Genomic DNA, 25456 nt, shown 5'->3' with positions numbered 1-25456 from the left:
GAGGGTCACATGTCAGCCCTGGGAGCCTCTGCAGGTGGGGAAACAGCAGCCAGGGGAGGGCCCACAGCCAGCCAGTTGGATAGAGTGGGATCTGTCCAAAGTCTGCCCCCTGCATTGTCACAGGCTGGCTGTAGGGTGTGAGGGTCCAGTTGGCTGTGTGGGGCCTATGGGATGCAGGGCTGGGTGGTGATGGTGGCAGGAGGGGCCTGCGCTGTGCTGACATTCTCCTGCTACATGCAGGGCATCTCCCAGGGCAGCACTTGAAATAGCTCCCTGGCTGCAGAGGCCCAGCAGAGTTCTGAGGGCTTTCAAGTTTAAAGGGCCTTTGTGGATAGAGCAGAGGTACTAGTTGAAAGTCTGCAAGAAATTGGGGGTGGATCTGGGCGCTCTGCTCATCCACCAACCTGCTGCAAAAGAAAGAGGAGAGACGATAATGAGAGGAAAACGGCAGCTGAAATGGACGGCCTTTCCGTTTCTCAGAGCACCAAGGAGGGCCAGCCCCTTGCAGCACCCTTGACCTTCACTGCCTCTCCTAGGCCTCCCCAAACCCTCTGACAGAGGGAATCTTTGTAATCCATTTCACAGATGGAGACTTGAGGGTCAGAGTGGTTAAGGAACTACCTACCCCAAGACACCCCATGGGAAGCATTGGGCTAGAATTCAAACCAGGTCTGGGGATGCCACTGCCTGGCTGTCCCCACCCCCCTGGAGAATGATGGCTCTGAGAAAGGATTCCCACATTATATAAGTCCCAGGGCAGGGCGGGCACAGAATGCATGGAGGTCCCCTCTGTGGGGAGGGCTGTCCCCCAAGGCACAGGTATGGATCCTTGTATCTTCCCTGAGTCTGTTCATTTGTCCCCTCCTCCCAGAGGCCTCCTTTGACTCTTTATTTCAATTCTTAGCTGAGCATGATGGCTCACACCTATAATTCCAACAGCTTGGGAGGCTGAGACAGGAGGATTGTCAGGTTCAAAGCCAGCCTTAGCCATTTAGCAAGACCCTAAAGCAACGTAGCAAGACCCTGTCTCAAAATAAAAAGGGCTGGGGATGTGGCCCCATGATTAAGTGCCCCTAAATTCAATCCCTGTTACCCCCTAAAATAATAATTACATTAAATTAAAATCCCTATTCTTCAAGGATCCCATTTCCCCTTTCTGCTCATTTTCTCCATTTCATGGGTTGACATCTGTATTTGTTTCCTGGGCCTGTCCTAAGGAAGTGCCACAAACTAGGGGGCTTAAAGTAACACAAATTGATTCTCTCTCAGTTCTAGAGACCAGGGACAGGCAGGGCCATGCCCTCTCTGGGGCTCCTCCACACCTTTCTCTTAGCTTCTGTGTCCCTGGGTCCTTAGGTCATAAAGGTGTGACTCCAATAACTGCTTCTCATCGCCCCTCCCCATCTCTTCACCTTGTCCTTTTAGTAGGACACCTGTCGTGTTGGATTAAGAGCCCACCCCGTTCCAGTATGGCCTCACCTAACTCATCACATCTGCAGTCACCTTGTTTTCAAATAAGGTCACTTTCTGAGGTCCTGGGGTTAGTACTTCAACGGATCTTTTGGGGACACACAGTTCAACCTGCGACAACCTCTGACAGGCCGTCCATTCCGCCCCACTGCTTAGCTCCTGTCTCCTCCCATTAGAAGGGAAGCCCCAGGAAGCAGAAGTTTTTGTCTATATAGATCACTGTTTGATTTCCCATCCCCTGGAGCCAAACCCAATTTGCTCAACAATTTGTGGTGTGCGCTTGGATGAAATGCTAAGTCAGGATGGACAGAATACTCAGGAACAGAGAAAAGGCAGTCGGTTCTGGAAAGCTCCAAAGAAAAGCAAATCTCAGATCCATTGTGGGTAAGTTAGAGAAGGAGGTACAGAGGGCAAGGAAGAAAGGAGGTATCAGATAGCAGAACAGGAGTCTGCATCGGAGGCCGTAGAGAGCGGAGCGAATGCCAGGAAAAATCAAAATCAATAATGTGGAGGACGAACTCGAGATGCCTTCCCCACGTTCAGAGGAAATGGCCAAAGAGATCAATCCAATGAGAGAAAAGATACAGTTATGGATACTGGAGAAGGGAGATCCTAAGGGGGAACCAGGACATGCAGAACAGAACCAAGATCAAAAACAAAATAGGCAGCCCAGGAGCAGCAAGCACACCCGGCCTCCAGAGTTTAATTTCTAATCCCCGGTAAGAAGAACCAGGGCTACTTAGAGAAATGACTGACCCTGTGGGGCAGGATGGCTGCAAGATGATGCTGGAGCATCTCCTGGCATCAGGAAGTGGGGCAGGGCTCAAAACAGCAATGCGCCCCAGTGGGCTACATCAAGGGATCACAAGGGCCAACTAAGGTGCTTCCAAAGGCCAAGGCTGGGACACCTGATCAATGAAGGAGGGAAGGATTGGAATATAACCCAAAGTATAAACCAAATATCCACGAGCCCATACTTGTATAATTGACAAATAACTGGAAGAGAATAGAAAAATGTCTGCAGTAGAATTCCAAGAGACTTAAAAGAGTCCTCATGCTCCAAGGAATCAGGCTATAACTACCCACTTCTTGCTACTTCCTTCCAAAGAGCACAGTATAAAAAGGAGAATCTACTGCAGAGGAACCTGACTCACACTATCTCAGACCTCAAGGTCAACATCAACAATGATATGGCATGTCAGCAGCACCCTTGATGTGACAGGATGACAATAGCACACTCTACCCTTCCTCTCCCAAGGCCACGGCTGCAGTCCAGCATGAGAAAAGCACCAGCAGATTCTAGTGGAAAGCTAGTCTACAAAACACCTGGCCAGCTCTCCTCTATGCTGTCTAAGTTGTCAAAAAGTCGGGGCTGTCAGAGCCAAAAGGAGGCTAAGGAGGCACATCAACTAATATCTACAGTATCTCAGATGGATCCAGGACCAGCAAAAGACATGAGAGGGAAAAAAAAAAAAAAAAAACTAAGGAAATTTGATTAAAAGATGGGCTTGAGCTAATAACAATGCATGAATGCTGGTTCATTCATTGTAACATGGGTACCATGTTACATGAGATGGCTAAGAGTAGGGAAAACTGGATGAGCCATTTTTCTATAAATGGAAGCGTATCCTCAAAGAAGAAATTTTTTATAGGAAACAAACTTAAGGGGGCTGAAGACAGACCTGTTAGGTGGGATCATATGAATATTTGACCATTTAAAAACTACCCAGTCAACAATTTTATGTAGAAAAGCGAAGGCCATGTGAACAAACTAGCTGACCTCTCTCTGCATTCTAGCAGAATTGGTGACAAAACGAGACATATTTATACACATTTTGGCAAATGTTTTGATATATAAATTGTAAGGGGAAATCCTACAGATATCTAGCCCAGAAAAAAAAAAAAAAAAAGGCTTTCCAGAAAAGATGCAAAAACCAGCGATGCCCCAGATTGAAGGCTGTTCTCGAGGTTAAGCCCAAGGCCCATGTCAGCCGGCTGAGAACAATGGCACATTTCATAGCCAGGGTCACGAAAGGAATGGCCAAGCAGGGACCACGGAGCTGTGGAAAAAGAACTGTCTACGTATCTGTTACAAAAGTGCATACAGATGCAAAAGGTACCTATAATTTTTAGAGATGAATCCAAAATTGAGAGTGTAATAACAATAACTGAGATAAAAAATTCCAAATTATATTACAGAACCTAACAAGTAGGTAAATAAAAAAAAGACGGGTGCTCGACTCCTGGTCTAAACCAGGAGAGGGACCTCCAAAGAGACCATTTGTTCATGAGCTTCCTAATTAGAGAAGGAGCTGGGGCGCAGCTAACTAACGCATGGCCCTGGGTTCCATCCCCACCCAGCTCAGCAAAAATTTAAACTAAAACAAAAACATAATAAGAGAAACATAAGCTAAGGAGCATTTTGAATGATATGACAGTAAATATACTGTCAAGTAAACAGAACCAGAAGCTTTTGAAATAATGAAGATAAAAGCAAAGAAACTATGTATTGAAAAACAGCACACGTGAAAATCAGTAAACTTAAAACAGATAATTGCAGACTAAATATAGTGATTCTGATCAGAAATTCAAATAGGCCAAACACATTATTAAAAAGCAAGAGCTTTCAGATTACAAATTATTTAAAATAAGCCCAATAATCTTGAATTTTATTTTACTTGATTTATTTAAAAATTTTTTTTAATTATTGATAAATCTTTATTTTGTTTATTTACATGCAGTGTTGAGAATCAAAGCTAGTACCTCACTCATACCAGGCAAGTGCATTACCGCTGAGCCCCAGCCCCAGCCCCTCAGCATTTTGAAAAACTTTTTTACAACAGACAAAATAGGTGATGCACAGAGGTTAAAGGACAAAGGTTAGGTAAAAGTCTATTGAACAAATCACAGTGCGGTGAGACTCCTGTTCATAAGGGACCAAAGAGAAGCCAAGGTACAGGCATTCAGCAGGATTAAGGAGAGTCCTTTTCTATAGATAAGGATACCCCCTGCTGTGAGAATAATAGGCTCAGGGACCATTACTTCTCGCTGAAATAAATAAAGCCTGTTGGAAATACAAAGAGGATTTGGCAGGAACATAATAGTGTTGGGGGACATCACATCTCTGCCTCAGACTTGGACACCCAGGCAAAAATCAGTCAGAACACAGAAGACCTGAATACTTATATTAAAAAGACTGATTTACAGATAGGTATCAAAGTTCATATCAAAAAAGTCAGGAAATAAAACCATCTTTGTGCCAGGAAGCCCCAAGCATTTTTTACCTCATTCTAGGCCGGTCCTAAACCAGGGGCTGTAGGATCTGTTGCCAGGCAGGGCTGGGAAGCACCCCCTGCAGAGGCCAAGAACTGGGTCTGTGGCATGAGCTCCAGGTTGGGGACTTCCCTCTGCCGGATTTGCTTGCTTCATCTTCCTTTCCTGAAGTGGCCCCCATCCCCCACTAGTATTTTCATTTTTGATTGTTTTGGTAGGTCATTATTTCAGACCCAGGCATCCATAGGCCCTTATTTCTGGAACAGAGACGTGAGGGACAATTTCCCCAGTCAGTGCAGGTTTGTGGAGGCTAAATACTTTTGTGGAAAGAATAGGATTTTTTTTAAAAATGCTATTAGAGTCCGGTGTGGTAGCACATGCCTATAATCCCAGCAGCTTGGGAGGCTGAGGTAGGAGGATCACAAGTTTAAAGCCAGCCTCAGGCTCCGTGGTCAAGTGCCCCTGAATTCAATCCCTGGTGGCCCTCTCCCTATCCCAAAATGCTATTAGAAAATAAAACACTGATTCAAAACCCACACTGACCAAATGAATGCCTTACAGAATCTTGAGGTAGACACCATTGAGTCAGAGAGCTTTGTTAGATCCAAGAGCCCTTCCCCACCCACTCCCAGTCCCAGCACCCTCGCCCACCTTTAGTAGTAGTAGTATCCCTGATTGACAGTAGTCACATTCTTTTCATTTTTGTGGTTTTGTTTTTGGTTTTTGCTCTGTTCATATAGCATAAGAAGTACTATTCTTGCTACCCCCACCCTTTTTTATTGGAATAAAATATACATAACAAAATTTACCATTTAACCTTTTTTTTTCTTTTTGGTGGTATGGGTGATTGAACCCAAGTGTGCTTTACCATTAAGCTATACCCCTAGCCCTTTTTAAAAATTTTATTTTGAGACAAGATCTTGCTAAATTGCCCAGGCTAAACTTGCAATCCTCCTGCCTCAGCCTCCTAAATTGCTGGAATTCTAGGCATGCACCACTACACTTGGCTCCTTTTAACCATTTTTAACAAAGCACTCACTCAATTCAGTGACATTAAGTACAACCCCCTTATTTTCCACTTCCAGACTTTCCTCATTATCCCAAACAGAAATTCAGCACAGGGGCTTTTGCATCAAGTGGACCCTGGGTTCAAGTCCTATCCCTGCCTCAGTGTCCTCTGTTCAAAGACCCTAGAACATTCATGGACCAGGGCTGTGTGAGGGTCCCTATGTGCAGAGTGTGGCTCTCACAGGCTGGTGGATGTTCTATTGGAAACCTGGGAAACAGTGGAACAGAAAAAAAAAAAAAAACACTCAACAATAAAATTATGGAACTCAAGGTTAGAAAGCTACGGGACTCCCTATCTTTTAATGAATATATTAAAATAACAACAAAATCCTTTAAAAACCCGTGCTTTGGGACATGAAGCAAAGCTAGGAGATTGTGAGCAATTTGTGTAAGCTCTCTGAGCCCACAGAACTCCCATTTTGAAGATGCATTTACCAGAGGAGGGAGGAGCCCAAAGCTTTTCTCTCTTTCCCTTCTTATCCGTGTATTCTCCTGCCCTCACAGATGCTTCAACAACAACGAATAGCCTTTGCTTTGTTCCTGAAGATTTATTAATTCATTTAATCCTCATGATAACTCTACAATAGCCGACAGCAAATGGTGGTTCATGGGCCAAATGGGGTCCACCATTTGGTTTTACAAATAAAGTTTTATTGGAACACATTCATTGACCACATTGATTTTGGCTGCTTTTGTGCTACGGCAGCAGAACTGAGTATCTGCAACAAAGATTCTATGGCCTGTGAAACCTGAAGTATTTTCTACCTGCCCTTTATAGAAATGTTTGCCACCATCTGTCCTAAAGGAAGGTACTGCTATCTCCACTTTACACATAGAGAAACCGAAGCTCAGGCAAGTTTAACAACTTTCCCAAGGCCACACAGTGGATAAGTGCATGGGCTGAGATGGCAGGCCTGCTCTGGAGCTGCAGACTGACTCTGAACCCCCACAGCGGGCTCCTGCTTCATGCCCACCCCATCCTCAGTTAGCAATGAGATCCCTCCACAGCCTCTGGACATCTCAGGAGTTTGTCCATAGATCAAAAATTTAAAATAACCCCTTCTTCCTAGGCCTTCTTGGCAATAAAACAGGAATGAGGTAGCTTTGCAGCTTACACACTGACACTCAGTGGACAGGTGTGCCTAGGAAGGGCAGGCAGAAAGACCCAGGCTGGATAGAAAGCCCTTATATTCCTTTTGCTACCTGAGCCATGTTTGAGCTCCAGAATGTCATCATGGGACCAGGAAAAAGGAGCCAACCTTTCCACTCTGAAAAGAAGGGATAAGGAAAACTGCCTCTACCACTCAGAGGTGCATCATTTTTCTTTTTGAGTGAGTCACAAAAAAGCCCAATTCGCTGCCAGTATCACGGGGATTCTTATGGCTCAAATGGCACAATAAGGACACGGCTTTGACCAGAAAATCAGCCCAGTTGGTCAGCAGTGATAGAGAGGGTCCTGGAACCCAAGTGGAGAGGAAATGGCAGCAGAATCTGCCCAGGGTTAGGTCCTGCTGGAGAGGAGGTGCATCCAGCTCCTGGGCAGCTGGAGTAATGGAGTAACTGCAAACCACACAGGTCTGTCCCACTGTCCTAGAGACCAGAGGCCCACACCAGCCTCAGCGGGCTGAGATCAAGGCATCATCAGGGATGGGTGCTTTCTGGAGGCTCTGGGAAGACAGTCAATTTCCTTGCATTTTCCAGCTTCTAGAGGCAACTTGGAATCCTGCAAGTGGCTCCTTCCTCTGATTTGAAAGCCACCAGTTGTCAGCTGAGCCTTTTTTATACCATGTCCCTGTGTCCAACTCTTCCACTTTTTTTTTTTTTTGAGGGGGAGTACTGGGGATTGTACTCAGGGGCACTGGACCATCAAGTCACATCCCCAGCTCTATTTTGTATTTTATTTAGAGACAGTTGCTTAGCGCCTCGCTTTTGCTGAGGCTGGCTTTGAACTCACCATCCTCCTGCCTCAGCCTCCCAAGCTGCTGGGATTACAGGCATGCACCACCATGCCTGGATCAACTCTTCCACTTTTAAAGACCCTTGTGATTACATTGTGCCAACAAAACCTCCCTATATTAAAAATCAGTGACTGTAATGCCACCCGTAACATGAGTTCCCCTGTGGTACAATACGGCATCCTCACAGGCTCTGGGGATTTGTGAAGGACATGATGCTGCCTGTTGCAGGAAGACCATAAAGACAGGCCGAGGGGAACTCACCTCACCTTTGCCTCAAGGGAGGGTCCTTGTAGGAATCATATGCTCCCTCCTCCCACTGACCAGAGAAGTCCTGGTGGGAATTGTCACCCTCTTCTCCAAGCAGATGGGAGAGTCCCTATGGGAATCACCACCCACACACATCTAGCAGCCCAGAGCCCATGCTGACCTCGGTAACTAACTCACACAAGCACCCCAAGGAGACACAAAGCTACAGAATAAACATGGAACATTGTCCCCATGGGCCAGTTTTGCTCAGAATGGTGGAGGAAAAAAAGGTATTATTTTTATCTTAAGACAGATACATTCTTAGACTGCTAAACATAGATAAATTTTCAAGAAACAATAATAAACTTGAAGGAAATACCATTCTGTGCCTGCAAGCTGGAGTGGGCTCCTCCCCTCCACGCCCTTTCTGTATAGTGAATACATGTTTCCTGCTTCTGAACCTTTAGACGTTTGGGGTGGTGGGAACGTCCAAGAAAGATTAATTTGGGTTCAAGAAAAGAGAGTGTTCATTCTGGGTGTTGAATCAGTCTGTCAGGAGGACATTGGAAGGGATATCTAGGTGAACCCCCTTGAGCTTCCCAGGTCTACAGGCAGACCATGGGGCAGTCCTGGCCAGTGCCTCCCAGTCATCTTCCAGTTCACATGGTGGCCAGCCTCTAAGCCCAGAGCTTGCAGTTCCTCCTGCATGGTTCTGTATGGTCTCAGCAGCTTAGCAGGTCTGTGAGATGAAGCCTCATGGGAGGGTCCTTGAGAAACTAGGGTGTGATGGACAGTGGGCTAAGACAGAGGTGCGGGTGGTAGGAGACTCCAGATAAGCCAGGGGTCAGCAGCCTTCCCTCTAGGATGCCACACCCCGTGGTGCAGGGACTAGTCCCTACCTTCCTAGCTTCTGCCCTCCTGCTCTTCTCAGTGCACACCAGATATTTTAGTGACTCAGGACTGCATGTGCTGTTCACATTCTTTCACTTCAAGATCTGCTCCACCTTTTCTTCATGAGTCCTTGCTGCAGACTGGATGCTAAGCTGCAGACTGGATGCCGAGCTCCAGCAGCTTAGGATAGTGGGCTTCACTTTCTCTGCCTGGGAGGCAATTGGGAGGGGACAGTGGCCAAGCCCTGAGGTTCTTGGGGCCACATCAATCTGGGGCCCAGGTCACTTCCTATCTGTATCACCTGGAAGCTTAGGTTGAAGTCCCTAGAAACAGAGGCTGGGACTCCTATAAAAGTGCTTCTTTGAGGGAGGGGAGCAGGAGGAGGTGGGAGGGGAGCTAAGCCAACAGGCCAGGGCTGTCCTGGCTGGAGATCAGTTTTACCTGGCTCTATAGGGATCTCTGGGGCATAGGCACCCCAGGGGGCTGGTCTTGCCTTTCAGCAAGGGCACTAGGTCTTCTATCTGTGGAACAGTCCTTAGCAGCTGCCCACAGGGTGTGGACACTGGCATGGTCTCCCAGGGCCAGGAAGCCCCCCCTTAGTCAAGAGCACCTCTCAAAGAAAGGTTGGAGCTACCAACAGCCCCCCCACTACAGCTGGGGTGGCATACCACCCTGGAGGAGAGGTCCACTGCATCTGTGAAAGGGCCTAATTCTTTAGGCCTCAGTTTCTTCAAAGTAGGCTTAATAATAGTGCCCCTCCCAAGGTGGGGCTGACAGATTGCTTACACACCAGCCAGAAAGACTCTGAGGCCCCTCCTCCCACTGAGGCCCCTCCTCCCACTGAGGCCCCTCCTCCCACTGAGGTCCCTCCTCCCACTGAGGCCCCTCCTCCATCCTAGGCCCCTCCTCCCTCTCAGGCCCCTCCTTCCACTCAGGCCTCTCCCTCCTCTCAGGTCCCTCCTTTCACTGGGGGCCCCCTCTTCCCTCACAGACCCCTCTTTCCTCACAGGCCCCTCCTCCCTCAGAGACCCCTCTTCCCTCTCAGGCCCCTCCTCCTTCTCAGACCATTCCTTCCACTCAGGCCTCTCCTCCCTCACAGGCCCCTCCTCCCTCTCAGGCCCCTCCTTCCACTCAGGCCTCTCCTTCCACTCAGGGCCCTCTTCTCTTTCAGACCCCTCTTTCCTCACAGGCCCCTCCTCCCTTCCAGGCCCCTCCTCCCTCACAGACCCCTCCTCCCTCTCAGGCCCTTCCTTCCACTCAGACCTCTCCTCCTTCATAGGCCCCTCCTCCCTCTCAGGCCCCTCCTCCTTCTCAGGCCCCTCCTCCTTCTCAGGCCCCTCCTCCTTCTCAGACCCTTCCTTCCACTCAGGCCCCTCCTCCCTCACAGGCCCCTCCTTCCACTCAGGCCCCTCCTCCCTCACAGGCCTTTCTCCCTTATAGGGCCCTCTTCCCTTCCAGGTCCCTCCTCCCACACAGGGCCCTCTTCCTTCTCAGGCCTCTCCTCCCACTCAGGCCCCTCCTCCTTCACAGGGCCCTTTTCCCTTTCAGGCTCCTCCTCCCTCACAGGCCCCTCCTCTCTCTCAGGCCCCTCCTCCCTCTCAGGCCCCTCCTCCCTCTCAGGCCCCTCCTCCCTCTCAGGCCCCTCCTTCCACCCAGACCCCTCCTCCCTCACAGGCCCCTCCTCCCACCCAGGCCCCTCCTCTCTCTCAGGCCTCTCCTCTCTCTCAGGCCCCTCCTCCCATTCAGGCCCCTCCTCCCTCTCAGGTTTGGCAGCATCTGGGTCCTACCACTTGCCCTCCAGAAACAGAGAGGGTTTGAACAGCTTCCTGCCTCAGGCACCGTCTGGCCTCAGGACCTCTGAGGGCCGGGGTCAACAAAGTAAGAGCCTGGACTTGGGATGCAGTTCAGCTTTGGAGAAAGCCTTTGGCTTCTCTGGGAAGGCGCTTGCTAGATGGGTGATCCCTTGGGCCCCATGCATACCTAACAGCCTGGCGCGTAGAACCAGGTGGTCTTTGCAACATGGTTGTCATGGCAGCAGAGATTCTAAATGGTCCTCGAGTGACAGAGCTGGTTATTTGTCAGCAGGTGGTCAGACAGTCAGCCATGAAGATACGGGTCCTTCGGTTCATTTGAGAAGTGGACATGGTGAGCCCAGTCAGTCCCAGGACCTGGGACCAGCAGGATACTAGTGCAGCAACAATAAAGCCTCCCGCCCCCTGAGTGACCCATGGAGACAAGGATGGCATTCCATGCTGCACATGGCACTCCTCACTGCACCTTGCATTTGATGCATATTTACTGACATGGGTGTCATGTCGTATGCTGCGAGCTGGGGACCAGAGACGAGTCCCCTTGGTCTCAGAGGGAAATGTGATGGAGAGAAGCCTGGGTGCCCCTGGCCCACAGAGGAGGAAATGGCATCCAAGCCCAATGGGACAGAGACAGCTTCTCAGAGTAGGGGAGCTCGAGGGGAGGCAGGCAGGGTGGGGAGCAGCCATGCAGGCAGAGCATGTTGCGGGGAGGAAAGTCACTGAATGGTTGAGCTTACAAAAAGAAGGAGGGGACAGAATAGGAATGAATGGATGGATGAATTGCAGGCATTTTGGAGAAAACTGCTGGTAGTTCATTTTTACTGCCTTGAAGAGGAGTGAGAAATGTGAGGGAGAAGTGGGCAGGAGTCACGTGGTAAAGAATCCTGAGCTCCAGGTTTGATCTGTAAACTTCGGGAGCCATAAAAAGATTTCATAGATTTGGATCTAGGCATGACTCCTACATCTGCCCTGTGAGACTGGGTGGCTGGGCAGGACCAAAGGTGAGGTTCAGCTGTCCACAAAGGAAAGAAGGAAGGACCATGACTAAACCAGGGTATCGGGGCTGGGGGACAGAGCTGATTCTGAAAATAGTGAGCAGACAGAAACACCAGGCCCTGGTGAAGGTTCTGGCTTTGGAGGTGAAGAAGAGTGAACCTCAGGTGACTCTCAGGTTCCCAACTCGGGTGAGTGGCAGTACGGTTCCCAAAGATGGAAAATAGAGGAGAGGAAGGGGCTTGCTGGGAGGGATCATGAGTTCAGCTTCAGGCGTGTGCTGGAGGCGCTGGGAGGATCCCAAGGTGTCCCGGGGCAGCTGAACAAGAGTCTGGGCTGGGGACTGAGATTTGAGAGTTCACAGAACAGACAGGGCATTTGTGGCTGGGGTCATGAATGAGGCTGCCCAGGGAGAGCTGGGGGAGGAAAGAGCCCTCAGAAGAACAACAGCATTTAGGGAGGAGCTGAGGTGTCATTATCATGCCTCCTACACCAGCATGTCAGGAAGGACCATCCCTGTTTCTGAGATGAAACTTCGGCTCCAGGTGATCAGGACCAAGGGTATGCAGCTAGTTAGTGGAGGAGCTGGGATTTGAGCCCAGATCTCTCTTGACTCTGAATTCTAATAAGCTCTTTCTACCATACCATGTTGAGCAACACAGGGCTTGGCACAAAGTAGATGCTCATTAAATATTGGGCTGGCTGGCTGGATGGATGGACAGATACTATTAGCAGCAAGAAAGGCCAAAAGATTTCAACCAACAAGCAGTGTGCCTGGGAGTCTGTCCATGATCCGAAGCAGCTTGGAACTTTTTATAGCATTGCAGACAAAGGCCTGCTTTCCTTCAACTGCTCTGTTAACGATCCTTTAAAGTCCTTTCAGAGTGAGTTTTTTTTTTTTTTTCCTCTCTCTCTCTCTTTCCATTCTTGCTTGCAAACGAAGGATGGTTTTAGAATGCAGGCCTTTTTTATTTTGCACAAGCACACGATGAGTAAGATGGCTTCCTAGTCAGCACTTTCCAATTTCGAAAGATGCTAAAAACTGATCTTTAAAGGCATGTTTCCCTTCTTGGTGCATCAAAGGGCCTGAGGCCTGCTGGGGGTGGGGGTGGGGGTGGGTAGAGACCCGCAGGAGAATGACATCTCCTGTTGGACTGGGTCTCCTGGCTGCTGAGTGGAGGCCGGGCCTCATGCCCAGCCCATCTTTCTTTGGCCTAATCTCTATGGGTCAGGGCCTACGCTGCATCCCAGTCCCCAAAAAGTGATGTAAGACCCATTACCTTGACCCAGGAGGGACCTCAGCCAGCCACTTGTTACATGTTTGTTGAGTGAATGAGTTACAAGGGTTGTTGTACAGTATGCACCTGTTAACCACATTGAGATCACTAGTGTCCCATTTATGGAGCTTCCAAGTACAGATTTACCTTAGAAATGAGGGTGGGCTGGGGAAAATTCTCAAATACTAAGGCTTTCCAGTCCCTATGGGCACTTGCTATGTGGTAAACACATCATGAGGGTTGTTATCTCACTCAGTCCTCCCAGCAATCCTGTCAGGTAAGTTCCACCATTATCCCCCCTCTTCTGGATGAGGAAACTGAAGCTGGGACAGGAAAAGGAGCTGAGATTTGAACAATCATGGAGAGCCTCTGGGACCTCTAACCAGGAACCTCTGGGGGCTCTAAGAGTGCCCTGAGGGGCTGGTTGGTTGTTGAAAAGATAGAAAAGTCTAGAACACAGTGGGGGAGTGTGATTGACTGGAGTCTTGTGTTTTCCCCTCCTCTGGCCTCAGTTTCCCTGTGTGGGAGGGAGGAAGCACCCTCCAGGCATGGCCTGTACCCCAGGCTCTTCAGAGTCATCTGCTTTGGATGCAGTCCTGCCCCTGGCTGCCCCAGACCAGGGAGGATTCCTGCAGGAGCTGGGAACCAGGCTGGGAGGGATGGGGGTACTGCCTGGGGCATAGGAATGTGTCCTGCCTGTGGTCTTAAGCCCCGGGCCATGCCTGTCACCCGCTGGCTCTCACATGTGTGTTCTTCTCTTTACAGGGCAACGATGTGCGGATCATCCTTGGCCAGTTTGACCAGAATATGGCAGCAAAAGTGTTCTGTTGTGTAAGTAAAGTGACCAAGCCCTTGTGTCCCCACTGGGTGTCACAGCTGGGGTGAGGACTGTCACAGGACTAGAGACAGGGAGCTGAAGCCTGGTGCTCACTGATGCTTCCTCTTTTCAGGGAGCCCCCCAGGCTCAGAGCCCTGCCCACATCTCCCAGCCTGAAGCATCAGTGCCCCCTGCCGAAGCCATTCAGCCCCTTCCCAGCTTTCAGCCTGGCTGCGCTTTGCTGGGCCTGCTCTGTGTCCTGCACAGGGAGGCCCAGCTGTCTGCACAGGTGTGAGTGACTCAGCCTGCCTGGTCCTGCAAGCAGGGCTCAGAGCTAAGTCCAGGACAGACCATCAGTCCTTCATTGTCTCACCTCAAATCCTTTATGGTTGGCTGGTGTGTGACAAGTGACCAGGTCCCTCTTAGACCTTACCTCATTTAATCTTCAAAACCACGTGAAGTCTAATTGCATGTCAATTATACTTTAATGAAAGCTATTGTTTTAATACAAAAATAATTCAAACACAAAGAAAAAAAAAACCACGTGAAGCAGCTACAGTTGTCCCATTTTACAGAGAAGGAAATAGAGTCCCAGAGAGGTGGAGGGCTTGTCCAACAGCTCAGCCAACTCGTGGCCAAGCCAAGCTTCAGTCCCTGCTCACCTGGTGCCCAATCTGATCTAAAAAAAGGAACATCTCTCTGTATGATATTCGACCTTAGTTACCCAGAAAGGAAGCCTGTTTCCGTTTTTGATTCCCAGCTCCCCTCCTCCACCTGGGTCAGGAGAAAAGCCAACAGGATGAGGGCCAGCTAGGGAGCACTGTCTGCCTAAGAGCCTCCTCTGACGGAAGGTGTTCTAGGTGTAGTCCCTGGTGATGGCCACAGAGCTGTTCTCTTTCACCTCTGTGTGAGCAGCTTGGAGGCGGTTGTAAAGAGCAGGCTTGTAGGAATCGTAGAGGTCATGAAATGCACCGGGTGACAGAGCCAGGGTGCAAAGAACCAGAATAGGCTGGAATGTTTGATGTTTGATCAACTCCAGGAAAATGAAATCTAATGGTTCTGATATGAGTTACATTAGAACAACCGGGCTGGCTGAAGTTCAAGGCCCAGCTGAGGAACAGTGTATGCTGACCCCCAGAAGGGGCCTCTGGGGTGGTCTCAGCTGACCCCACATTTAGCACAGGGTCTATGACAGGGGTCACCAGTGTGACCACAACTTCCAAAAGACCAAGGTGACCTCAGACTTATGCACACCAGGATGAAGCTGTCACCCCCCCATCGCCCTCACCCTGCTGTCTGCTGGGGACTTGGCCTGGAGTGTCCTGCCCACCCTGGTGCCCCATTTCAGGAAAGAAAGGGACCAAAAGGGGACCAGGAACAAGAACAGAGCTGTGGCTGCGGTCATGGTCACCTGGGATTACAAACACCCTCTGCACAGCCCAAAGCATGGTGGGTGCTTGGTAAAGACCAGTACCCTTGTTTGCCTGTTTCACCTGGAGAGGGAGGGTCTCGGGTGTGAAGATGGAGCACCTGGCTGCCTGGTGCACTTGCTGATGGGCTCCATGGCATCTGGAGCATCCCGTGAACCAGTGAGGATAGAGAGGGGCCTTTCTACAGTGAAATCAGAGGAGGGAAACAAGAACAGCCGGAAATACGAGCACAGACATTTAATAATTTCATCCCAAACCCTTTACACCTTGCCCTTGACACCAAGGACCCATTTTGGAAAGGAAAACGAAGTCCCAATTTGGAGAGCACTTTGGAAGAGGAACTGAGTCTTACCCTTGGGGACCCCCAGACCTTGCAAGAAGCTGGCGTGCTGCGCGAGTTGATGCTGGTCAAATGAAGAAGAGCCGTAACTCCAGGAAAAAGAATAACAGTAAATAAAAATGACCCAGGACGGTGCCGCGCCCCGTGCAGGCAGGCTCCGGATGGAGACCAGCAGAACCTCTGCTCTGCTCAGACTGAAGCTGGGCCGCCTTCCTAGGACCTCACGCCGGCCCACACCGGAGGGGATGATTTTGCTTTCTGTAGTGGCGGCTTCTGCTCTGGGACAGATGGCCTGAAGGTCTGCCTCCCACACGCACAGGGGCTCGCTGCCCTCGCCCACTCTGCCCTGCACTCTGGCTGGTCTCGGCAGGCCAGAGTCTTCCCGATGCAGCTCCCCAGGAGCGTCCGGGGGGCTTCTGGTCTGGTGCGAGCCCACGTGTTGGTCCATGGAGAAGGAGGTGTTGAGGAGGGAGGGGCTGCTCAGAGCAGAGACCCCCTCAAGAGCCTCCTGTCCTGACCACAGGGCTTCACCATCCAGATGCTGCCTTGCAGACCTCGCGGCCATTGCTGGGCTCTTGAGATTGGAACTGCCACTCAGTGGGAGGGCAGAAGGCGAATGCAAGGCCTATTTATAGCCCTGTGGCCATGTATTCATCTTGGCTCCAGCACAGGGCCAGCAGCAGTGTGGCTTTGGTCTTCTCCTCTGTCCTGGGTGGTCTCGGCTAAGTTCTCCAGCACTCTGATCCAGGTTCTGACTTTAGCATTGCCAGCTGTGTGTCCTTAGGCAGGTCACTTTAACTGTCTGGTCCCCAGCTGCCTCATCTCTAGGATAGAAGCAGTGCTCCTTGATGGGTGGGTCATTGGGTGGTGGCTTCATTTAAAAGTAGGAGCCTCATCCCAGCTATGACTGCTTGGCCCATGTGAAGGGTTCCTTGCTACTGTTGTTGGGAATCTTAACAGAAAAAGGAAATGTTCCTCCTTTTTAAAAATTATTTTGTAAACTTTTTTTAAGCCGTCAATAGACCTTTATTTGATTTATTTATATGTGGTGCTGAGAATCGAACCCAGTTTCTCACATCTGCTAGGCGAGCGCTCTACCACTGAGCTGCACCCCCACCTGGGAAATGTCCTCTTGCAGGGGAGGGGAGGAGACAAAAGAAACCCTAATAAACAAAGGAAATGGATTTTGTTTTTTAAAAATGCACATCCTGGTTAATGTGTGCCGCTAATAAGTACCAGTGCTGTTCATGGGGCTGGAGAAGGTGAGCTCAGGGCCATCTATCACACACAGGGTCCATTCCACAACCTCAGACCCTGACACCACCTGTCCACCACTGTCAGAGAAAACGAAAGCCCAGGCAGCTGCAGAAATGGGAAGTACAATACATCAGTCATGACACAACCGCTTATTGAGTGCCTCCTGTATACAGGGCACTGGGCTAAGTATTGGAGACCCAGCAGACATGATCCCCCAGCTCCCAGCCCCCCTCAGAGGTCCTGTGTGGAGCTATCTCAGCTCCTGTGACCAGGCATGGGGAGGATGGAAGCCAGTGGATCCGAGCACGATCATCTGGGGCATTTGGAGCCATCCTCTGTGAGCCTGAGAGCATCACTGTGCGTGGCCTAGAGGAGTGCAGGAAAAGAACTGCCAGCCAAAAGAGCGGGAAGGGGCGAGAAGGAGCAGCGGAATGTTCCTGAGCGAACCTTTGCAGGCTTGGCACATCTTATCTCACTTATCTCTTAACCACCCCAGGGAAGCGGGATCTGCTCTGCATTCTGCAGAGTTGGGATGAGGAGGCCAGCTGAGCAGCTGCTGTGGGAATCACCTGGCTGGCCTGTGGTGGGGAGCCTGTGCTGTTGGCTGGACTCTCTCTTTTTTTTTCCCCCTGAAGGTCAGAAGCTATGCTGGAAAAAGTTTTAGATTCATCAAAAATAATGTTTAAAGCAAAACATGTTGTCATTTACATGAACCGAGCTTCTGTTTTCTGGAAAACTCAAGAGGAGACTGGCAGGTCACAGAACTGGCACTGAGAGCCCCACTGTTCTCCCAAAGCCCTTGCTGGGTGCTGAACAGCAGTTCCCACTCGGGTGTTGTCCTCCATCAGCAAGGAAAAGCTGCTCCTGCGTGTGAACGGAGGATCCCTTCAGGTCCTCGCTGTGCACCTGTAGCTCAGCCAACACACCTTCCTGACACTCCTGCAAGATCAAGAACGCTTCCAAAGAGGTTATCTGTTTGTTTTTTTTGTTTGTTTTGTTTTGTTTTGCTGAGAAAAGTGGGATACTTCAAAAGTGGATCTTGAATCCTATTCTTTGGACTTTCAAGCTGTGACTGGACGATTTCTTAGTCCTTTTTATTTTTTGAGCCAGAGTCTCCCCAAGCTGGAGGTTTGTCTCCAACTTGCAATCTTCCTGCAGCCTCTGAACGCAGCTAGAGTCCCAGAGCCTCATCTACCTCCCCAGCTGCTCTCCCCAGGTCCTCCAGCTTCACTCGACCCTGATCTAGGCCAAGGGATAGCAGGGTGGGACACAAATGTTTCCCACACGACCTTCTACTGTAGGTGTCACCCTGCGAAGGCCTGAAGGGTCGCAGAATGTTCAAGTTTCAACGCCTGTGCATTGAGGTAGCGCCTGGGCATCTCCATCCACCAAGCTGCTCTGAAATCCCTTCTGGGCATCTCCATTCCTGAGGACAGGATCCATACCGAGAAATTTATTCTGAACCCCGGTGGAGCATGCCTTCCTAAGGAAGGATTTTTCTGCGTGCACCAAAGCTATCCAAGGGTGCTTTTCCTTTAGTATGTGATAATTGCAGTAAGAATTAAAGCCAAATAGAGGTGCATCAGAGCATTCTGAAGCCTTTTTGTTTAATTGGGATGCAGGCTGTGTGGCCCTGAGGTCTCACAGCAGGCAGAACTAGGTCCCCAGACAGACTTTCCTCCCTAGCTGTGTGACCTTGGAAAAGTTAATTTCCCTTTCTTATTTTCAGTTTCTTCCTCTCTAGAGTGAGAATGATAAACCCTGCCCTGACTGCCTCCCAGAGTAAATGTGAATGACAGTCACAGCAGATGTGTGTCATGCATACACATGAAAGAGACCTGGGTTTAGGATGTCAATTTATGTACATCAGGCTGCCGGTAGAGATTCAGAGATACTTCTCACTTTGCCAAATGGCATGGTAAATAAACTGTCCACCCAGATTAAATATCTTGGCCCCTTGAAAATTGCTTCCCTGGGGTAATGTTTTGAGGTATGACCTCAGCTTTTAATAAAGAGCTATAAAAAAATAACAGTTTTTATGAAATCTGTTATAGAAATGGTGTTGATGCCATGCTGGCTATTGACAGAGTCCTCCATATGAGGCATGTTTGGGGCTAAAGACTAGAAAACACAGTTTTTCCAAAAAGCTGATTTTTTTTTATTTATTGGTAATGACAGCTACATAATAAATAATTTTATTACCCTTTTCTTTTGGTCCTCCAGGAAGCTCATGATGTAATATGCAGCTAAATCATGTATTGGGTTGGAACCCTTGATTTGCTTGTTCGTGTGTGGTTCCCTTTACCTCCTGCAGACTTATTATAGTTTGTATTTTACTCAGCCCTTATGTTTTCATTTTTATTAATTATTCATTTCATTTTTTATTCATTATTTTATTATGAATGTAAATTATCCTAGATACTTTGAAAGAACCTAGATGGAAAAATTGAAAATGAACAATGATAGAAAAATTAATAAATCCTCTGGGCCCTGGACAGATGCTTGACGCTCAGTGCCTTCATAGCCTCCCTCTGTTGCAGGCCTTCGAGGAGAACATGTACGGCAGCAAGTATCAGTGGATCATCCCTGGCTGGTACGAGCCTTCCTGGTGGGAGCAGGTGCACATGGAGGCCAACTCCTCTCGCTGCGTCCGGAAGAATCTACTCGCCGCCATGGAAGGCTACATCGGTGTGGACTTCGAACCTCTGAGCTCCAAACAGATCAAGACCATCTCAGGAAAGGTCAGTGCCTTGACTCTTCCACCTTAGCCCCCAGGCCCATCTTTTTTGACCATCTTGCCTGATAATGTTGGTGGAAGATGCACCAATATTGCCCTAGGTGTTGCTGTGTGACTTTGAGCAAATCACTGGAGCTCTCTGAGCTTCACTTACCTGTAATTCAGTCAGGGATAGTCACTGGGCTCTAGGAAGCTGTGGGAATTGAGTTGCTGCTCTGTAGATACCTAGCATGGTGTACAGGTAACAGATGGCGTACCTGACCTTCACCACACTGACCTCAGGGCCTAAAAGGCCCTGCCAGAGTGTCACTCCCTGCTGCTCTGGCCTGGACTGTCATCTCTTGTCTAATGATGCCTCATCTTTTTGGTGCTCTCTGGGAGGAGGGGAAAGACCCTCCGGCGGACTTTGGGTGCTATGAACCGGCCAAGTGGGTCGGAACTCAGCTTCATCACTTACCCGCAGAATGACCTTGAGCTTGGGTTCTCTGAGCCTCTGTCACACCCTCAAGGTGGGGATAAGGGGTCAGTGGGCTGTGGGCTTGGCAGAGCAATTGCACAGGTGGCCAGCGTGGTGCTGGCACAGGGTGCTGTCTCAGCTGGGCAGGGCCTTGGGAAGGTGCTAAGGTGCTCAGGCCCTCGTGCTGTCCCTGGAGGTCACCAGCCCTGACCTGCTTATCTGGCAAGGCTGTGCCAGGACCTGGGAAGATGGTATCTGTGATGGCATTTCAGAAGGACGCCGTTCTCCATCAATGTGCCTGTAACCAAAACTCAGGGTGATGGTCCTGGTGAGTGGAGCACCCCTTGTCACTTCCGACCTGCAGCTGGGTCCAGACAGCAGGACACAGGGCTCTTCCATTTCCTCTGTGTTGTGACCCAGACCCAGGGTTCCTGCAGACCCGATTGCATTTCCAGAAAAACCTTCCTTATATACATATTTAGCTTCTTTCATTATTTAATCTCAATCAAAGACAACTCTACACAAATGATTTATTGGTTTGTCAAAAAATAGCAAATCATTAGGACACATTTTTGTAAACAACTCTTTAGATCATGTTGGCTCCTGGTTGGAAAACACTGAAAGAAATATTTTCAGACAACAATGAATGTGTACGTAAAAAAAAATTTGAGATGTTAAATAATGAACAGATATAACTCATTTTGGTAAATGTTATTTTTAAGGGCGTCAATGTTGGCGATTTATTAAGGCACTTGGGTCTGGGAATACCCTATATTTTAATCTAAAAATAGTACAAAATATGAGGAAAATACAAAAACTAAGGGGAGAAAAAAAACAGCAAAAGCAAAGTATGATAAAAAGCAAAGAGTGTGAGACTGAGGAAGATCAAAGGTTTGGATGGCTCCCCTGAGACCCAGGGAGCGCAGCAGGGGTGGCCCCAGGCACCCGGGTGCCATTTGGGAGCGTGGATCTCAGGCAGGGTGGAGCCCCGCAGGGGCTGGAGCCCAGCTCAGAAGCGCCCCTTGGGGGGATCATTCCTCGGGTGTTTTCTGGAGATGTTTTGTCATTTGGAACAACACCCCCCACCACCACCCTGCACCCCTACTCTCATTTCTTCACTGGGACTGGGGAGGAGACCAGCCTCTGTCCTGCACCATCCCATGCACAAGGACCTCAGGGCTGTTGCCTCACCCCAGAGCCATAGGGGACCCACGTTCGGGGGCCCCCAGGGTGGGGCAGGGCGGTCAGGAGTGCTCTGCAAGTGAGGGGGCCAGTACTTGTCCCTGCAGCTGCTGAAGCGGAGCTGGCATTTCCTCTGACGTCCTGAGTGACAGGACAGTGGAGAAAAGCCTGCGGCCTCCATGGCCCTGTAGTCGGGAGTCCCAGCTGCTCCTGGAGATCTCCAGTCAGGTGTCACCAGACCCAGATCGACCAGCGGCAGAGGACTGACTGCTTCCTCCTTAACTGCCCTCTCCCTGCTGGGAGACTCCGCGGACCACTGAGGCCTTGCAGAGGTCCAGCTTTTGGTCCAGCTTTGGCGGTAGTGAGCATCATTCTCGGGGCATCCCTCCTGCAAACCCAACGGCCTCAGCCCTTCCAGGGACTTAAAGTTGTGGTGTGGGGCCTCAGGGCAAAATTTAAAGGGGTGTCAGAAACCTCAGTAATCAAGGTTTTTAAAAATATGTGTTAAGCTGGGCACAGCGGCTCTGGAGGCTGAGGCAGGAGGATCACGAGTTCAAAACCAGCCTCAGCAAAAGCAAGGCGCTAAGCAACTCAGTGAGACTCTGTCTCTAAATTTTTATTTTAATTATTTACTTATTCTAATTTGTTTTATATGATGGCAGAATGCAGTTCATTTCATATCACACATATAGAGTGCGATTTTTCAAGTCACTGCTTGTACACAAACTGTCCCTGAATTTAAAAATACAAAATAGGGCTGAGATGTGGCTCAATAGTTGAGTGCTCCTGAGTTCAATCCCTGGGGTGTGTGTGTGTGTGTGTTTGTGCACGCATATCCTGTGCTTTTAAAAATAATCAAAATTAGTACAAAAAAATGTGATTAAAAATATGGCATTCAGTGTTTTTATTCTGATTCCTGAGACTTTTTTTTTTTTTTGGCTCCCCCTTAAATTTCGTACCTGAAGTTGTGCTTCATTTGCTTCACCCTGGTCCTGCCCTGCACAGGTTGTATTTATCAAGTCCTGACCCACACCCAGCTGTGCTTGCTCTTGTGGAACACCCCCTTCTGAGGGAATGTGGTCCCAAATGGATTGAAGTGTTCCTGTTTGTGATCTGGCCACGAGCCTGCTTCCTCGGCCAGCTGTCAGAGTGTCATATAACCAAAGAAAGTTCTGGAGTTGAGAAATGTTTCTCCAAGTTCATTTTTCTCTGCACACGACTGCTGGGGGCCAGGTCAGCTGGGCACGGGTGGCTGGATGGATGCGTGTTTTGGACCCAGTAGTGTCCGCGAGGACAAGCAAAGGCTTGTAGACTGTGACCTGCTGCCTGGTTCCTGGTTCACAAATGGGGAAGCTCAGGGCAGGAGGGAAGGGATGCACTCGAGGTCACAGTGCGTCCTACCTGGGGCCCGGGGACTGTGACAGGGAAGGGACGGTTTGCAGATGTGGTCAGCTTAAGGCCGTGGAGCTGGGTTCCTGGGCTCCCCAGGGGCCCCAAGTCCACTGACATGCATTCCTGTGCGAGCAGGTTGGGAGGCTGGCAGAGGAGAAGCCGCGCAGGAGGCGGATCCTGGACCTGGGGTCCACACTGGCCTTGGGGCTGGGAGAGAAGCCGTAGACTCCCCAGGAGCCTGAGGGAGCAGCCCTGCCAAGGCCTGGCGAGGACTTCCGGCCTCTGCTTTTGGACTTGTGGCCTCTGTGAACAAACACACTTCCAGTGTTTTTCCAGTTTGGGGAAATTTGCTGGCAGCCCCAGGAACCTGACCTGCGCTCACATGGCAGGCCAGGGGCACATCCTGAAGCCAGGGCTCTTGAGTCCTGACTCGGCGTCCTCTTCCATCTGCAAGGCCGTGACATGGCCCATGTCCCCTCAGTGGACCTCTGCTGGGAAGTGGCCTCTTGGGACCTGTGGACCTGGTGATCAGGACATCCAGAAGCCCTCCCACTCATACCTGTTACTCCAGGGCCTCTGCTGGTCCCACCCTGCCCTGGGCCTCCATGCTGGGCCTCCATCTCTTCAACTGCAAGTGTGAGGCTTAGGTCAGGTGGTTCCTGGGTCCTGGCAGCTCAGCTCCCTGGCTCTGGAAATGCAGTATGGTGACAAACACAGCTGCAGGACACAGCAGTGGTGTCACCTGGACTCTCCCAGGACCCAGGACTCCCTGGAAGAAAGTCACAGGAGCAGGTGACAGAGGGGTGCTCCAGGGTGCAGCCTTCAGGGCCTCCTCCAGGTGTCTGTCTGGCCTCAGCCCATCCCTGGCTGCTTACTACCACTAGACGTGTGTCGGTCGGCGGAAGAATGACAAGGTCATGGGAGCACAGGAGTGTCCTGCTGGGTTTCCAACTTGGGGACAGTGCACACCCGAGCACCTGCAGAGCTTGGTCTTGGCCCCATAGCCTCCCGAGGACAACCTCTGGGCACTGGCTCTGGGCTGTGACATCCAGCTCGGTCTTGGAGGAGGGTCCCAATCACTGTTCCTACAAAGTTCCTGCAAAGTGGCATTGGCAGTTTCCAGTGTCCCCTCTCAGGTTTCAAAGTGCCCTTAAGTTTCTATTGTGGACATCTGCAGCCCTGACCTGCTAGCCCTGAGGTGGTTCAGCCTCCCCAGGGAGGACATCTGTCTCCCAGTACCGTCCCCTGCTGGGACAGCTGGTCCAAGGAACCAGATGTTCACAGAGCCCTGAAGCCATCAGGGCTCCGAGGTCCGGGCCTCCAGCCAAGCCTCCTTCTCTGGAGGATCTGTGATGGCTTCTGGCGAGAACCTCCCATGCCCAGCACAATGGAGTGTCCAACAGCCCGCTGGCCCTCTACCCCAGGGCCCTGACCCAGGAAGGCTTCCACCCCTCACCTCTGCCACGGAAACACTGAGACCAAGCACTGAGACCAAGCACTGAGAGCAAGCACTGACAGCTTTAGGGAAGCTCAAGGCCCTGGGGTGGGGGAGGGGAGGTACCATGGAGAAGGGGCTCAGAGCCCAGCCTCAGAGTGCCCTGCCGCCCTCCCCTGGGGCTCTTGCCCTGCCTGCTTCCCTGGGTGTTCACTTTCTGGGAAACAGGGTGGCCAAGGGACACAGGCTGGGGGTGTGGGGGTGGTGTTGGTGGCCTATGGAGGATCTGCTGGTTAGATTGGAATCTTGGCTCTTCCACACTCCAGCTGGCAGGCAGATGGCTGGTTGTCTACCCCAACATCCATACCTGTCTTCCTGCCTCCCACCTCAATAACTCAATTCAACCTTAACTGGATATATTGCCAAGCCACTGACAATGTATATTTCCCAGACTCCCATGCTAGATGTGGCCAGGATTCTAAGCCTGACCAAGTAGAAATATGAGACTTCTAGAAAGCGTCCTTTAAGACAGGACCTGGCTCCTTTCTTTCCTTCACTTTTATGCTGGCTAGAATGTAATAGATGGGATTGCTGGAGTTCTAGCAGCCACCTTGGACCATGAGGTGACCTTGAGAAGGAAACTTCATTCTGGGGCTGTGAAACAGATGGGAGCCTGAGTCTCTGGTTACACTGTGAAGCTGTCACAGCAGCCCTCTCTGCCTGCCTGTGGACAACTTTTACGTGAAAGGAAAGACACTGACTGAAGTCACTGATCATATGTTTGTTGCTACATGCAGATGAACCTGAGAATAGCACAATGGTGTTGGACAAGTCATTTAGTCTCTGCTTTTGCTTCTCCATAAAACTGGGGCAGTAACGGCTCTTTCTCAGATTTGTAAGAAGTAGAGAAGGTTATACAGTAGGAAGTATCTTACCACGTGTCAAACCCACAGTCAGTGCTCAGTAAATTTTAGTTTTCTTTCTTCATCAAGGAAAGAGCCCAGCAGGAGGAGAAAGGATTGATGAAGAGTTTGTAGCCCATGTCAGCTGGAGGTATTAGGATTATTTTTATTTTTTAGATTCTTTTTTCTTAATATAACACTATCCACATGACTACCACACAGGTCAAGAAAAAGAATAGGATTATTAACCCAGTTAATAGTTCTCCTTATGCCCTGTGCCTGTTGGCACCCACCACCAGTGGCAGCTGTTATTCTGGCTTCCATCACTACACAGACACCTGCTGTTGAACTTGAAATAAACAAAGTCCTTTGAACCTTCCCCTTTTTATTATTTTAGTGAGATGCAGATACCTTTTCATTTGCACTGCTGTATAGTATTCCACTGTGTGAATGTAATACAATTTACCCATCCTGCCGTGGGTCAACATTGGAGTTTCTGAGTCTGGAGGCATCACATGGG

The 25456-nt window shown here is 50.0% G+C and overlaps 1 protein-coding gene across 1 annotated transcript in view; it reads left to right on the top strand.

Moving 5' to 3' along the window:
* Gabbr2 (gamma-aminobutyric acid type B receptor subunit 2) overlaps positions 1–25456 on the top strand; it is a 348083-nt gene that overhangs the window by 182246 nt on the left and 140381 nt on the right. Inside the window, exons 5-6 of the mRNA XM_026415240.2 lie at positions 13753–13818; positions 19372–19572. Coding sequence (XP_026271025.1) covers positions 13753–13818; positions 19372–19572 — 267 coding nt within the window. The remainder of the gene's footprint in view (positions 1–13752; positions 13819–19371; positions 19573–25456) is intronic.

The sequence above is a fragment of the Urocitellus parryii genome, chromosome 4, assembly GCF_045843805.1.
Source record: "Urocitellus parryii isolate mUroPar1 chromosome 4, mUroPar1.hap1, whole genome shotgun sequence".
In the NCBI taxonomy this organism is placed as follows: domain Eukaryota; kingdom Metazoa; phylum Chordata; class Mammalia; order Rodentia; family Sciuridae; genus Urocitellus; species Urocitellus parryii.
The sequence above is the reverse complement of the archived record's forward strand: the minus strand, read 5'-3'. Positions and strand labels throughout refer to the sequence as shown.